We start from the raw sequence: 15612 nt of genomic DNA, 5'->3' as shown, positions 1-15612 counted from the left end.
ACCTCTTCTGGCTCATCCCATCAACCCACTGCCTTCCAACCACGGACACCAAAACCCTAAAACAGCTTCAGCTCCTGACCTCTTACAGCAACTAGTGAATTGTGGATTATCTGGCCATTCAATGGGTGGCTTCACCTGTGTGTAGGACACAGAAGTGACTTTGCCTAAAGGGAAATACCAGCTGCTCTAAGGTCATGGAAAGATGTGCCCACTCCTCAGCTGCAAAACATACCTAGAAAAAATGGGATTTTATGAAAAAAATTTAATTGTTCACACTTTTACCAATTAACCTAATCAAAAGAAAGACAATGGCTTTTGGCTGAAAAACTGAAATCCTTTCTGGAAAGTGATACTTTGATCTGTCAGAAAAGTGACCTCTCTTTTCCCCTCAACCAACCCACTGCCTTTAGTTTGTTTTTCTGTTTTTAAATGTTGATATCTTACAAAGCTTCTCATTGGAAAAAACACATCTGACTCTTCAGCTGTGCTGCCTTGGGCTGCAGTCCTGTCAGATCACATCCAAGAAGGCTCAGTTTGCACTGGCACATCAAAAAGAAGAATTCCCAGGCACTGTGAAGAGCAACACGGATGATTCAGCTAAGAGCAAAGCTTCTCCCCAAATCAGTAACCACCCATTCCTGTGTCACAGCTTTTGCAGCTGCTTCTGGTTTCTCAGCAGAGAATCAGGACTCAGATGTTCACCACTTTTCTTCCTTGGATGCCCCATCACAAATCAGCCCCTTGTCTAAATCAAGAGAGAACCACTGGAATAACATATTGTTTTGCTCAAGAAGAAGGAACTAGAAGCAGAATATCAAGCTGCAGCTGGAAAGAAAGAGAAAATAAAAGGCCTAGGTCATAAAAACGATTTTAAGTGCCTAGTTTTAGATTACTCATCAAGAATCCAACAAAGTAACCTGCACCAACTGAGATACAGTGAAAATCTTGGCATTTCCTCAACATTTTAATGAACAGTGATTTACAAATCAGTGCTGAATTTGAAACAAATTTGAAAAAAATCCTTCCCTTGTAGACCATAAAGAAGAGTTCTCCAAGGGAAGATGTGCCTCTGTCCTTAGGAGGGATATTCCTGGGGGAAGTTGGATGACAGCAGCACTGGATATTCCCTGGGGAGCCTTAGAGGTGCAAAGGCAGAAGCCAAGGAAGCTTTGGCTCTACTCATGCTCAGGAAAAAAAAAAAAAAAAATTATGGCTTGAAAGTGAGGAAACTTCTTCAGTTTTATGTAAGGATGGTAAACAAGGGCTGTGCTTGATAGACAAACAAGGAAGAAATACTGTGAGCTGAAGCACTTGAAGCTTGTTTTTTGTTCCATAGATTATTCTGTTTCAGAGGGAAAACGAGGAGCAGGCTCCTGTTAGTACTTCATACAACCTGCCTCAGAAAATTTTAAGGCCAGGTTGGAAGCAGACCTAAAAATCCCATGGGACTCAGAATTACAGCACATCAGGAGGAAATCAATGGATATTTTATCCTGAAAATCCAGAGTAAATCAAGAAAAAAAGAAACAACAAGAAAAAAACCAGGCACCATGGAAACCGCTTTCTTTCACCACTCCCCAAGAACAACTTTTTACTGATGTGCTTTTATAGGAAACATGTTCCAACCAGGAAGATCATAAAAGCCAAAGAAATGGTACTTTTTCTTTTAAGAGCAGCAAGTTCATTCTCCCAAGACCCTCAACAAATTTGTCCTAAAAGAAAAGGAGCAAATTTAAAGTTCTTGTTTTTACCTGTGTTCTTCCATCTCCAAATACAACACATGTTATTTAGGAATAAAACAATCAAAGAGGTATGGCAACTGGTAAATGAAACCTGGAAAATCTGACTTTGCTTTCCTGTCACAGATCAAAGAACACACGAACTGAGCTGTCTGTAAAACCAGTTCTGTGTGCCTGCGCTTCCTAATGACAGCACAGCTTGTCTTGTCAACTCCTGCCTTAGAAAATACATAACTTTCCTGCCAAAATAGTTTTGATCAGCAGAAGAGTTGCAGAAGTGTTTGCTGTCCTGTGGTAAGAAGACACAAAGCTCTTCTCTTCAGGCTTCTGGGAAACATGAGGAAAACATCATTTTTCTTTATAATTGGATCTTCCTATTTGTCTTTCCGTGTTTCCATTTTTTCTCTATCCTCCCTTTACCCATACTGAATCACGTTTTATTTCCTTTTCATTTTTAGTATTAAGAAGTTGTTTTTGTACTTCAGCCTCTGCAAAGCAGTCAGGATCCTGACTGTCAGCAGCAATGTCTAGACATGGTAAATCCTTAAACTCAAAGCCTTTGTTTGCACTTCAGAGAGAGAAATGCAGCCCCCAGAGTCGCTCATGTTTTCTGTGCCCCACTGTCCTCCTTTTCACAGCTGAAATAAAAGCCATTTCTGGGATTGTGGCAAAAAAATCCAATGCAAAAGCTGAGATCCCACAGAGCTCACTTTGAGCAGGGATGCCCATCACAGGTTTTTGTTGCCACAGGGTCCAGCTGCAAATGTTTAAAATGAAGAGGAGGTGGGAATCGGATCAGAGCAGCAAAACAAACACAGGATCTGAACAGTTTCTCTCCCTTACACAAGCAGCTCAAGTGAGAAATTTTAACTTGACAAAGGGGAAAAAGCAAAATACATTGAGAGATCATTTGGGAAATTCTCTGTCTCCTTCATGTTTGGCTCCACAGCTGTTAACTTGTCCACATCAACTCCAAATTCCCCCACAGGAAGGTAAAAAACGCTGAGTATAAAGCGTTTATGCACCTTATGGGGGTCAGATACTTCTGCAATGATCACATCACATTTTCTGGACACAAACCCTCCCCTGATGCCAGGGTAAGGAACCACAAACACGTGGTTCCCAGGGTGAGTTCAGGGGTGTCCCCAAAATGCCAGTATAGACAAAAGCTGAGGTAGGTAGCCCACTGGGCACAGCTGATTGGCTTTAATAGGTGTTGATTACACTGCTCATATTGCATGAAATTAAAAAGCTTACAAATGTTATGAGCCATTAACCTTCCATTTAAGAGATCTTATGACAAGTTAGCAACATCTAATGAAATCCTTTTTAAAATGCCATGGGCAGTCTCCACGAGATTTTGCTTCGAAATGCAACTTGTGGAGTTATTTCTGAAAGTTTGTTTACGTGAGAGCTTCCTTCCTTGCACATCTTTGGGATGCTCTGATTTGGAAGCTGCTGGGATACTTCAGTTCCCTGTTGTGCTCTCAGTGTGGGGCACACAACACCAGCTCCTTACAGAAACAACCAGGGACAGGCATAGCAGGATTTAATTCTAATGTTATTTGTCATAGTCCTTCAGCCAGACTAAAATATTCCCTACAAAATTCAAAGCTGAGAGATTTCTGAGCGATTTTACTGTGAAGGTAAAAGGAAATATTTTCATAGTTGCTGTAAAATTTACTTAACTTTCACCTCCTACAGCACACTGGAAATATCAGAGAGCCACTAACTGCCCCCAGAGCGCTGGGGCAGCCAAGGTTCAGGCTGAAGTAGGCTCTCTGGATTTCATTGCTTCAGAATGAAATTTATTACTAGACAGCACATCAGTTTTATAAATCCCACTGGGCACTCACAGCCTACTGCTGTCCACGGACTCAAATCTGCTTTGGATGGAGATGACAAAAAATATCTTTACATCAGGTGAGGGTGTTTCTGCCCGAATGCTGCCTTTTGCAGCTTGTTCTTCCACTGCAGCCCCTGCTGACTGCCAGCTCTCCTCTCTGCTGATCTCTCTGTGAGTCACTCAAACTGCTCCAGCTGAGAGACATCTACAGCCAAAGAACATTGGAATCCAACCCAGTAGTACCAGAGTGGTGCCACAAGAATGATTAACAAACCCTGCAGGGAGCACTGGAGATGGCCAGGCACGGAGCAAGGAGCTGGTTTGTCTTGGCTGTGCCATCCACGGCAGCCTTGCTCCTTTTCCATCTTCTGAACCAAAAATCAGCCAAAGGGCACCAAGCTATGAAGATGCAGTCCGAGGAGGTGCTGCAGAAGTTGATCTTTTCTACTTGAAGCTACAGTGGCAGCTGAACTGCCCCAGGGGCCAATGGCAGGAGACAAACATCTCCCGAGCTGGCAGGAGCTCTCACAGGCTCGGATGTTCCATATTCTGCAAAGAAGGTTCCTCTCTTCTTTGAAGCACCAGTCCCTAAGGGAACAGGAAAATGCTGGGAGGAGCAGTGGCTGCAGAGGTGGTGGGAGCAGGCAGGGACAGCTGAGTGATGGCAGCATGGGGAGACAAACTGCGTTCCCTCATTTCCACCCTGTGAAGGTTTCAGTGAACATGCTGAAACCATTAAGCACTTTGCTAGACCAAATCACCAGGAACCAAGTCAATATCCTTTTATTTCTCTCTGAACTTTGACAAAGGAAGTAAAGGAATTATTTTGTCTTCTCCCTCAAAAAAACAGCAGCCTTCTTTCACCCTATCTATCTAAAAGCTACATTTCTACTACACAGTTTGAGCCTCATACAAAGTTGCAATTATCTTGCCATCTGCATTCCCTTTTTATCCAAATTAGTATGTTATATTGCTTTTAAATACGTATTTATGGCTACAAGGCAGGTATGCCCCACTGCAGGCACATGTCACAGTTTAATCCAAATACATGGTTTATTGTTTTGCAGTCAGTATTTTTAGTTTGGAGGCAGGTGGACCTGCAGAGCAAATAATACAAAAGAATATGGCCATTAGAGAAGTGCTTCTGTGCTTTCAAATCACAGCACTCCTATTCAGAACTGAACACAGTGAGATGAGTACATTGGCAAAATAATTATTTATCACTCTTAAAAGCTTCCTTTAAAAATCCTAGCATTCAAATACTGTTTGGGGAGAATGCAAAGGACAGAGAAACATATTTTATGCACTCACTGGTCTTGCTTTTATGCTGGTAAGAACTTACTAAACACCAGTAAAGGGACAAGCAGTTATCAGCCCTAATTCACAACTGTGAATTTTTCAGGCCAAACAGATGCCCTTGCAGAATCCCAGCCAACTGTTAACGACAGCCCCAGCCCTCCTTCCACTGGAGTCACCACTTATTTTGGATGGCTTCAAACGAGGGCAGGTTTGCTCCAACAACCTGAGCAAGCACAGTGCTCTCAGAGAGGCACTCCCTGCCACACTGAGCAGGACAGGGACCTCTCACATCCTTAAAGAAAGGAAAATCAGGAAGGAAAGGAAAGGAAAGGAAAGGAAGGAAGGAAGGAAAGGAAAGAGCCTCAGGCTCTTTTTCTTTGATCTATCAGGTTTTTCTTTCAAACTCTTTTTTTTTAGCTGATTAAAAATTATAAGAAGCAGACCTTCAACATGAAACCAGCTACATATACTAAGAGATCTCTTTATAAAGACACTTGAAGATCTCCTCAAAACCTGTTCAGAGAGTTTGGCCATCCCTTTTACCTGTGCAAGAGCAGAGCTTGGAGCTGCCCCACGTAGAAAGTTTGGTGCCCACATTTAATTGTGTTCCCAGACCCATCAATTGGAGAATCTGAAAGAGAGCTGAAGGGACAGGACCCCAGGTGAGTGCTTTTTACTGAAGCAAAGTCAAAGTTGTCAGGAAAATCCATATTCTTGTCTTTAAAGTGTTCAGTGTAAGGAAAATAAAGCCCAGGTGTAAACATTTGCTAACTGAGTTTATTTTTTTTTTCCTATCTATGCACTTGAAAGGAACATTGAAAGGGCAAACCCATCCTAATCCTATCATGGCAATGTCTTTCTCTGCTTCCTGAAACTGAGATTATCATCTCATTGCTTGTCAGACAGCTCCTGAGAGAAGTAATTCACTGGATTTTCCTGTGTAATCACAGCACAGGGTTTTATTTCTGTTGTTATCTGGATGGAAAATGCACACAGCTTGTTCTGTGTCTTGCCCCTTTCAAGTTACTTACAGACCTGGATGTGCCAGGCTTCAAAACACCCCGACTGCACTAAGAAAGCTAAATCTGGGCTAATTCTAAATTGCAAGCAACTTGCTTCTTAGCAGCTCATCTCAACACAGGCAGGAAAATTTCCAGTTTTAAATTTCTATTCCAATTAAGGCAATGAAGACTGAAGTCCCCTAAACTGTTGCCACTACTTTCCAGGACATAAAATTAACGATTTCTACTGCTGTGTACAACTTTCAGTCAAAGTTGGTCTGATTTATAAGCAAGCAGATGGTTCACACGATAGTCCACAATAAATTACAACAGTTAGAAAGACAGCTACATTTTGAGAGTGACAGTGCAGCTGAGCTACAGATGGGTTTATAGATGACCCTTCCAATTTTTAATAATCTTCATAATTTATCTGCAAGGAAAGAAATGTGAGAATTCCTAATGCACCTCCTTGACTAAGTACAAATCACTTTTATTTACACAGGCAATACTTCATGGTCCAGTTATCTTCTTAATTAAAGGCAGCAAGATGCTCATGTTCCATGCAAGTGGCATGGAAAAAAAAAAACCACTGCTCAGTGTGCAATATGTTCAGCTGGGAGTCCAGGATGCTCTGAACACTCCAGGAAAAGGGAAAACATCCATCTCCTTTCTTTAAAGGAAGGCTACAAGGGTGCAAACACTGCTACCACCTGCTCATTAACCTCCAGCTAAACTTTAGGCTTGTAAAATGACAAGGCTTGTAAAATGCAAGCTCTGATACTTGAAAATAGGTTCTTAATCCATACTACAAAGCAAGTACTACTGAGCCAGGACTAGGATGGAAAACAGCAGGAACAGAGACTCTCTTGTCTGTACAAAACCAGAAGGGATTTGGGGGCTCACTCTTGAGTAGGTGAGGGAAAAAGAAAGCAAATCTTGGCAGTGTCAGATGCAGAAAGAAACTGGCTGGAAGCAGGTTTAAAAAGTCAGTTCATGTCAGTGTTTTCTCTGCCTGGGACCAAACCACATCCATCCAATCCTTCTGTTAAAATCTGGAATTTCAGTTGGAATGAGAAGCAAATCTAAGGGCAGCTCCTCTGTCTGTTAAGGTGATGAAAGGAGCAGGACCTAGCAGGGCTCTTAAGGCACAGACTACAGAAGCTCTGAGGTGCACACCCAGCAGGCTCTTGGGATGACATCTGAGGGGCTTTTCCTCCCCTCTAACCCTTGATCTTCCCTTCCAGCCAAATCCATTTGAAAAAGAAATCCACTTTTAAGTGGAAATCCAAAACTATCATTAAAACAGAAGGCAGAGCTCCTAGGAAATCAAGTCTGTGTGTAATTTTAATTACCAACTTCCTGGGAATCAAGAGATGCAGCAGAGAAGAAGAGGCACCAGTTACAAATTCAGGCTTTCAAGAACAATCACAATTCCCACCTTGGAGATATTTTGACAGGGATTTCCCAGCTCTGTGTGCAGCTCTGCAGCACATGGGGGAGCAGCACCACAGAGACACAGGAGTGGGAAAACCCAGGGCACAGAGCTCATGGGACTGCAGCCACCTACACAAAAAGTGATTTTTCCTTGCCCTTCCCGGGCAGCAGCAATGCTCCTTCACCCTCTATACAGAACAATACTGAAGTTAAATTTGTTGAGTTTATTTTAAAAAAATATATATTCTTTTATAAATAACCAGCATCTAAATGTCTTTGGAGTTTATATGAAGCCATTATTTATTACTGTACACATCTCTAAGGTTGTTTAATTAAACAGATGAAACATTGTATATGTCAGATTATTTCTGGCATGCTCTTTTACTATGTTATTTGTCATATTTGTTTCTGTTACTCTTCACATATTTAAAGCTGCATTATGCAGTTCTGAAAACCCAGAGGAGATCACTCTAGAATTAGTATGGATGTTCATCTGTTACTGAGCTCTGAGTTTGGCACTTTATTTTAACAATATTCATCAGGTTCAGGAACTGCTACCACGCTTCCCTCCAGAACAACACTGGGTCACAACAACTACTGTTCTTTAAAAAGATTGAGTGTTGATTATTTAACAATATTTTTAAATATCCTGTAACTATAAACCTTTGATTGACTGCAGTCCTTTCATTTGCCTTCAAGAGGCCAAATTCACAGGCAGCACAAGAAAGCAGAAGTTGTTGAATGCAGTAAGATCTCTGCTGCTGCCCCCCAGCCCAAAAATAATTCCAGGGTTACCACAAGCAACCCAAAAGGCAGCACAGACTATTCCAGTGTATTCCAAAAGTCAGAGGAACAATGTGCATGGTTTGTGTAACTGTGTGGTTAACACAGTTCCAGGACCCAGAAGCCAGCAGGGAAGCTCCAGCCCCCAGACTGCAGATCAGACCTGGCTGCCAGCTCCATCCTCCTCCAGCTCACAGCAGAAATAATCCTGCATGAGGGATAAAGCAAGGAACACACACAGGCCTTACCTTACACTTCTTATTCCTTGCATTCAGTAATCTGCCAATGGTGTGGAAATTACTCTCACAGCCTCAGGAAAGGGACACCTTTTGTACCCCCTGATGTATTAAAATGTAGATCAATGTGATAATATGAAAACAGTAAACTCCCCAGTAGCAAGAAGTAGTTCTCACTTCTCTTAGCAATCAAATATTATTTCCATCAATGTAACTAGAGAAAAAGAAATGTAGGTAGTGATTTGTCAGTCTATTTATCAAACCAACTGCTGCACCTGGCTCCCACATATTTTATATTAAAAGGTGAATGACATGTAAGGTTTTACAGGTTCCGTTTTAATTTAGGGCTGAAAGCCTTTATAGATATGAAGGTTTTCTTATTAAGTTTTCTTCCTGAATGATTATGCTTGCTCAAATCAATTCCTAGCCATCTTACAAAGGTTACAACCTTCAATAATTAAATGGGGTATCATATTGGCTGTTTTGTTCATTATGCTCCAAGTTCCAATTTCGACAAGAGCCCTGAAATGGTAAGATCAAAGGATGTGAAGTTTATTTAATTAGCTATCTGCCATTGTTATCAGAAGGGAAGGCTGGTATCTGACTCAAATTAACACTTTAGATCAGGAAACAAGACAGATGATATCTTCTGACATGGATCCCGGAAACTCTGCAGTTGTTTCAGTTATTTTAAAGCTGCTCAGGACATACAAGATTGCATTAGAAAGACCAAAAGTCACCAAGAGCCAACGAAGTGCTGCTATGAAAATGTTATTTCAATCACACTTGGGTTCTTTCTCATTTCCAGTAGTTAACATTCACTTTTGTCAAGCACTCACTCTTAGCAGCACAGAACTTTAACTACACATTAATTTAAACCAACATGAAATGGGATTGAGCACATAATGCGGGTTCATTGTGCTAATGAACAACAGATCAGGCCCTTGTGCCAAGGCACCACATCTCTGCTATCCAGAGAAGCTGTAACAGGCTAAAAGTGAGCTGGATTGCAGGACTGCCAGCCCTCCCTCTGTCCCAGAAATAACAGGTGCTCCAGCTGAGGGTTGTTTGGGATTTACCTCAAAAGAAAGCAAAGACAGTGTGAAACTTCAGAGGTCCTGGAAGAGTTTTAACTGTGGCTTACACAAACCAGAGCCATGGGTATCAACCTTGGAAGTGCCAAGAGGATGCAGAGTCTGGGTGGAGTCCTCAAAGCCTCATTCCCCAAACTGCATCTGTACAGAGAGGCCACTGGCCCAAGCGATTTATCCATTAACCACATCACCCTGCCATTTCATGGGTTCTTTCTGTTAGGGCTACAGAAACAAACTCATTCCTCTCCCAGAAAACTTACTGGTCTTGATCGGATTTCTTTGGCGTAGAGAGGTTTCAAGAATTCTGAATCTCCTTCAAGCTTCAGACCCTTTTCTGTGATCCTCAGGTTCCCCATTCCATCCTGAAAGACAGGCAGAAAGAAACAACCCTATTAGTTACAATGACTAAATTCACCAGGCTGCCAATAGCTGATTTTTTTCCTACTGAAGATAACATGCACAGCACTGGGAGGCACTAGAGAATGCAATTACTTGTGTTATCGTCCTAGCTCAGTTTCTGTGAAAAAAATATTCCTATTCAGAACTATCTGCAATGCCCCCCAGTAAACCATTTACACAGATGAAAGATGTTCCTTTAAGCTAAGTCATTCTCTGCTCACAGAGAGGCAGTGATGCTCTGTGTTAACAGGAAACTATTCACTGTAATATTCACTGCCTGCCTTTATAATATAATAATATACCTGCTCATTCATAGCAAATGCCTGTAAAGAGTGTGTGATTAAAATCTGTACAGATACACAGAGATCTGTACCAAAATACATTTCACCTCTGACACATGGAAGTTCTAATTTTTATTAAGATGAGGGATTTACCTTCATTTAGGCTATAATTGCTCAGAAAGGGTGTGTAAGAAGCAGTGTGGGTAGGGAATTGCACAGGTACATCTATAATCAAAACCACATCAAATGTAAGGTATTATTTCCAAGATTCAGGGTGATCGTCAAAGTTTGCAAGGATTGAGGTAAACTTTTTTTTTTTTTTCTTCTGAAAAGAACATGGCTTGAAGAATGCCTTTTAGCAAAAAACCTGAAATCACCAGGATTGGAGAGTAACACTGGCACCTCCATGCCTAACTCACAGCTGTTTTGGGGATCTTGTGAGAAAGGGGAATGCACTTGGGTAGAAGGCATAAAAAAGATCAAAAGGATACCAGGAAAATCCAGGAAAACCATGTGTATTTGGACATACATCTAGCATGCTTTCTAATCCAAATGCAAAAATTAAATCATTCTCTACTTCCCACCTCCTTCCTCTCACTGTGAGAGCACCTCCAGTCCCAGACAAGGAATCAGTGTCTCTCCAAGAGAGTGGAGATCTAATCCAGACAGATTTCCATGCACTGCTGCCAAAAGGCCTGAATTTGGAGGGATGGAAATCAGAGACGTCGCACGGCTCAGCAGCAACATTGGTCACCTGCCAGAGGTTCTCCTGTTCCAGCAAGTGCCATTCCCAGGTAATTCCCTGCCAAGTAAAGACTGCTCTTGCCAGATCCTGGTGTCTTACAAACAAAGGTGAGACTGGTTGATGAAGTGACCGCTGTCATCTCATTTTGAACTGAAGGCTTTAAGCAAATTTGAGAGACAGATGCTGGAAATGCTACGGAGATGGGTCATAAAACGCCACTCCCCACATTTGTTGGCCCTAGATGTAAAATATTGGCCTGTGAATTCTGGGTTGGTGGTGGCACAGAAGGTGTTCATTTATCTCAAGCAAAAGTACGGAGGAAAATGAGTGAAATATGATTTTGGGCACCAAAAAACCCAGATTAAATTTTGATAGCAGTGTGCTTAGCGACTTGAGCGAGCAGGAATTATTACAGCTATCTGCACACCCTCACACGTTTTGGGCTGCTAAAAAAATCTCTACAGTGTTGGGTTTTTTTCCCCAAAATAGATTATCTCAGTAAGGTTACAAGCCCTGAGGGCTTTCACACAGCAATGTCTTCCTCTGGTTTTATTAGGATAAATTGCAGGTCAGACAAGCTGCTGTGTGCCCCAGCCAGCTGCAGGAAGAGCATCTCTGTGGACATGCAATGCTGACCCCTCCAGGGCATGCTCCTCAGCTGAAGTGGGGCAAAACTTTTCCAGTAACATGGCCCTAGGGATAAAAAGGGACTTGTCAAGCCACCACTGAAGCCGTGGCAAACCAGCAATTTCAGTGACTCACAACCCTCTTCGGTTGTGAGTAATGACACAGATCCAGAATCCCACTCTGCTCTTCTCTTGTCTCTCCTTCACCCTCTGTCTCCCAAATGTGGTCCAAAGGATTTTTTCACATTAAAAACGTATATAAAGGAAGTTTAGCTGACAGCAAGCAGGTCCTACACGTTCCAAAAGAGGTATCAGGCCCATGGGACAATGTATTACAACCAAAACATCAAGGACACGTTTGATTAATCAGAGTTGGTGTATCCTCTTACAAACCCACTGTACTGGAGGGGAAAAGGCATTTCCCCATGGTTTTTTCTCAATCTCTGAGAAAAAAGCAACCAAACCTCAATCTTAACCTCCACCCCTCCACTCACCTTTCCCTCATCCTGCATCTGCCAGAAGCAGTAAAAGCTGTGCCCACCACACATCCCCTCCTGAGCTCCTGATGTTTGGGAGTGGATCAATGCTTAGCACTGTAATGTTTCTCATGATTAAAGCTGACAGCCTTTTGTGCAGACAGTCTGGGTCAGCAGGTAAAAAAAACAAGCAAAGGTTGTACCCTGAGTTAACAAGAATCTTGGCCTTTTATCATACAATCACTATAAAATAATATTCCTCTGTTATTTCCCATTAGAAAAAAGAATAAGAAGCTCACAAGATTATATAGAGGTCCCAAAATACAGATACATTAGGGAGAAATCATTGTTGGAAAGACTACTTCACATGTTGTTTTGGATAAAGTATCTTCATCTTCCTTAAATTATATGCTTTAATAACAAATAAATGTCATTTTCTGCTACAGAGAATAGATATGAAAGTTCCTATGAAATTTCATGGACTGTGACCTATAAAATGTAGCAGAAAACTGCCTAGAGTGACAAAGACCAAGATGTTTTATTAAACGTTGTGGCTGTGATTGGTATATATCCTTATCTGCCACTCTTCTGCTTGTGAATAAGGAGAAGTATTGATTATTTCATACTCTGCCATCTGAAAATCATTGTTTCTCTCCTTTTTACCAACAGACTCCTCAGCAGAGTGAATGACTTTATAGTGCAGGCACAAGTCAGGTTTGTGGGAGCTCCCAGAAGGCAAGCTCCAAACAGGAGGCACAGAGTTGGGAACCTTCCATCACCACTTGCTTTGAATTTTTGTGCTTTTTGGGAGAACATCAATTACATCATTTATGCCCTCTCTCTATTTTATGCAGTACCTTGTACTGGACAGGCATAAAAATTTATGTGCTATTTCTGACTGCTCTGGGTTGAAAGGGGATAGCAATCCTGAATAACACAAATTTGGTGATGCCAAATGGGAAAGGAATTTTGGATTTTAGTAGCTTGAAAAGCATCTCATTTTTACAGCCAATTATGAATGATGGTATTACTGTTGAGGTAAGAGCTCAGCACTGATGGTGTCTGATCACCAAAGCTCCTCTCTGCCTTTTGGTTGGCAATGTGGCCACACACGTGTCTAAAGCCCAGCTTATGTTTGTTTTGCTTTTTAACAATTTGGGTTACTTTAATTTCCTTTTGTTTTTTCTTTTTTTAATTGCAAGGCAATAACAAGATCCAGCCAACAGAACAGGAAAGAAAAAACAGCCACCCCAACCAGAGACATGTAACTGCTGTGGTAAAGGCTTAAAACTGAGAGCAGGCTTAGATTCAGTATTAGGAAGAAATTCTTCCCTGAGGGAGTGGTGAGGCCCTGGCACAGGGTGCCCAGAGAAGCTGTGGCTGCCCTGGATCCCTGGCAGTGCCCAAGGCCAGGCTGGACAGGGCTTGGAGCAACCTGGGGTGGTGGAAGGTGTCCCTGCCATGGCAAGGGGTGGAACACAATGATCTTTAAGGTCACCCCCAACCCAAATTTTCTACAATTCTACAATAAATACCTGGGATTGGTACTGGCTGCACTGATCTGGATTGATTCCACACAGGGATGGGGAATTCCCAGTGCTGTCTCATTCATGGGCAGCTTTATTAAACCAGCCTGGGCTCACACTGCAGCTTAACCTACTCAAGAGCCAAGGGGATGGTGACACATTCACTGTCCCTTGGTGCCAAGATCTTTTGTCCTTTACAAACATGAAATGCAGTCTCCAACTCTTCTGTGCTTCCTCTGCTCTCCTGGCATTGCTGAACAAATTTCCTGTTTATTGAGGTCTTTCTAAGGATCTTAAGGACACTGGTGACAGGTGACAGATTGCTCCAGCTGTCTGCTGGCCACCACCAGCTCCAGTGGATGTTTCCCAATGGTTTTCCCTGCACCTCCACCCCTTTCCAGTTTTCAGGAGGAGAATGGTTGGCAAGGTTTGTCTCTGCACAGCAGGTAAGCATTTATTTTTTTTTTGCTAGGAATAAACTGAAGTTATGTTCAGCAATGTCCTGTGGGAGAGAATTATCTCTGGAGACTGCTTGTGTCAGATGGCTGAAACACCTGATTATCGTTGCTTGTATTATTGATTGCTGTGCTCTGCATTGCTTCCAGATATGTGCAAGTTATTACACAGCTCAATACATCCAAAGTCAGGAAAAAAACCCACAGCAAAGGAAAGTGACCTCATTTTTTTGGTTTTTTTCTCCCCTCCTGGGAAGGTATCTGTGCTGTCCTTCTCTCTCTGACTTGACATTAAATGTTTCCAGATTCCAGGTACAGAACACATCATTGCCAGGCCTTCACAGCCTCAAACTTATTCTAGTTGCATCTGCCCTCCCTCCTTCTCCTCATTTTCTTCAGCTAATTCATCATCTTAATAAGGATCCCAGTATCCAGCTGTGGATCAGCAGCAATATTTTCCTATGGAAGCCACCTGCCAGCAGCACCAGTCCTATGAAGTTAAATCTGGTTACACAGCTTGGTCCAGAGCAACATAAGTAAGGAGATAATGTGTAAAAACTTCTTTCTCTGGCATAGGACTTTGCTTTGAGACCTCATGTACAGACTGAAGTTTGTGTGGGAGCAGAGAAAAGCAATGTGTAGCATCACACAGGACACACGACCATACCCCTGTGTGCACAGATCCAGGATTATGCTGGGAATTGCACTGGGAGGTCTCGTGTCCATCACCTCCCTCTTCCTCTGCTTCTTGACCTCAGATGTCCCTGTCTGATGCCTTACTGGTAGCATTTGCCTCTAAAGGTGATAGGCACAGGAAAAACTCTGCTGAGGCTTCAGGGGGTAAAGAAAGGTGACCCCAAGAGCCTTGGATCACTGTAGGACAGAGCAAATCCTTCTCCAGGGAAGGAGGGAGACACTGGTGAAGCACAGCTAAAATTCTGCAGCCGTGTGGTGCTCTAAAACAACATTATAAATGTAGCTAGAGCAGCAATCAGCTAACTCACTGCTCCCTGCAGAAAGCTCCATCCAGAACCTTGTGACAGCCTGTGAGGAGACACCTCTAAATAATCCCTGGTGCTGCAGCCATCAGTCACAGGAGACACGGATTGGAATGAGCACAGACCAGCTGTGGGAGTCACCCACTGGAAAAAGACCTCTGCAAGCTGATGCTGAAATTGTAAGAGCTCTGTAGGCACTTTTAGTTCCTTCCAGGGGTATGAAGTTATCTGTGATAGCTACAGGGAAGTCAGGTGGCTTCTAGCTTGCGAAGGAATTCTGTGCAAGTGGAGGAAATTGCCTGTGGACCACGATGGTTAATGTAAAATTCACCCAAACAAAGCCCTTGCAAAGCTCAGAGCCCTTCCTTTCCAATGGTAACTCCTGGTTTTGTGAGCTCCTCTGCATGACTGCAGAAACAGAGGCAAAAATGAGAAGAGAGGATTCAACAACAAGAGAACAAGAACTGAGAGGACATCCCAGCCACAGCGAGGAGATTTGATGCAGAACACCTTGGCTTCATTCCCCTCAGGCTCACATGATCAAGGATGGCATTAGAGATGATTTCCATGTGCACATTCCCACAGCACCCTTGACCTCTGTCTGTTCCTTCCACACTGCCCAGGTGCTCCCCAGAGCCAACACCACTGCTGAGAAAAGAAACCTGAAGGGTCTC

General features: G+C 42.6%; 1 protein-coding gene across 4 annotated transcripts in view; it reads right to left on the bottom strand.

Moving 5' to 3' along the window:
* The window catches only part of SGCD (sarcoglycan delta), a 304496-nt gene that overhangs the window by 65377 nt on the left and 223507 nt on the right, over positions 1–15612 (bottom strand). For all 4 annotated transcript variants that reach the window (XM_066329229.1, XM_066329233.1, XM_066329230.1 and 1 more), the window contains one exon: positions 9693–9794. In XM_066329229.1, the coding sequence (XP_066185326.1) occupies positions 9693–9794 (102 nt within the window). The remainder of the gene's footprint in view (positions 1–9692; positions 9795–15612) is intronic.

Source organism: Sylvia atricapilla, chromosome 14 (genome assembly GCF_009819655.1).
Source record: "Sylvia atricapilla isolate bSylAtr1 chromosome 14, bSylAtr1.pri, whole genome shotgun sequence".
In the NCBI taxonomy this organism is placed as follows: Eukaryota; Metazoa; Chordata; class Aves; order Passeriformes; family Sylviidae; genus Sylvia; species Sylvia atricapilla.
This window is presented reverse-complemented; position numbering and strand designations above follow the sequence as displayed.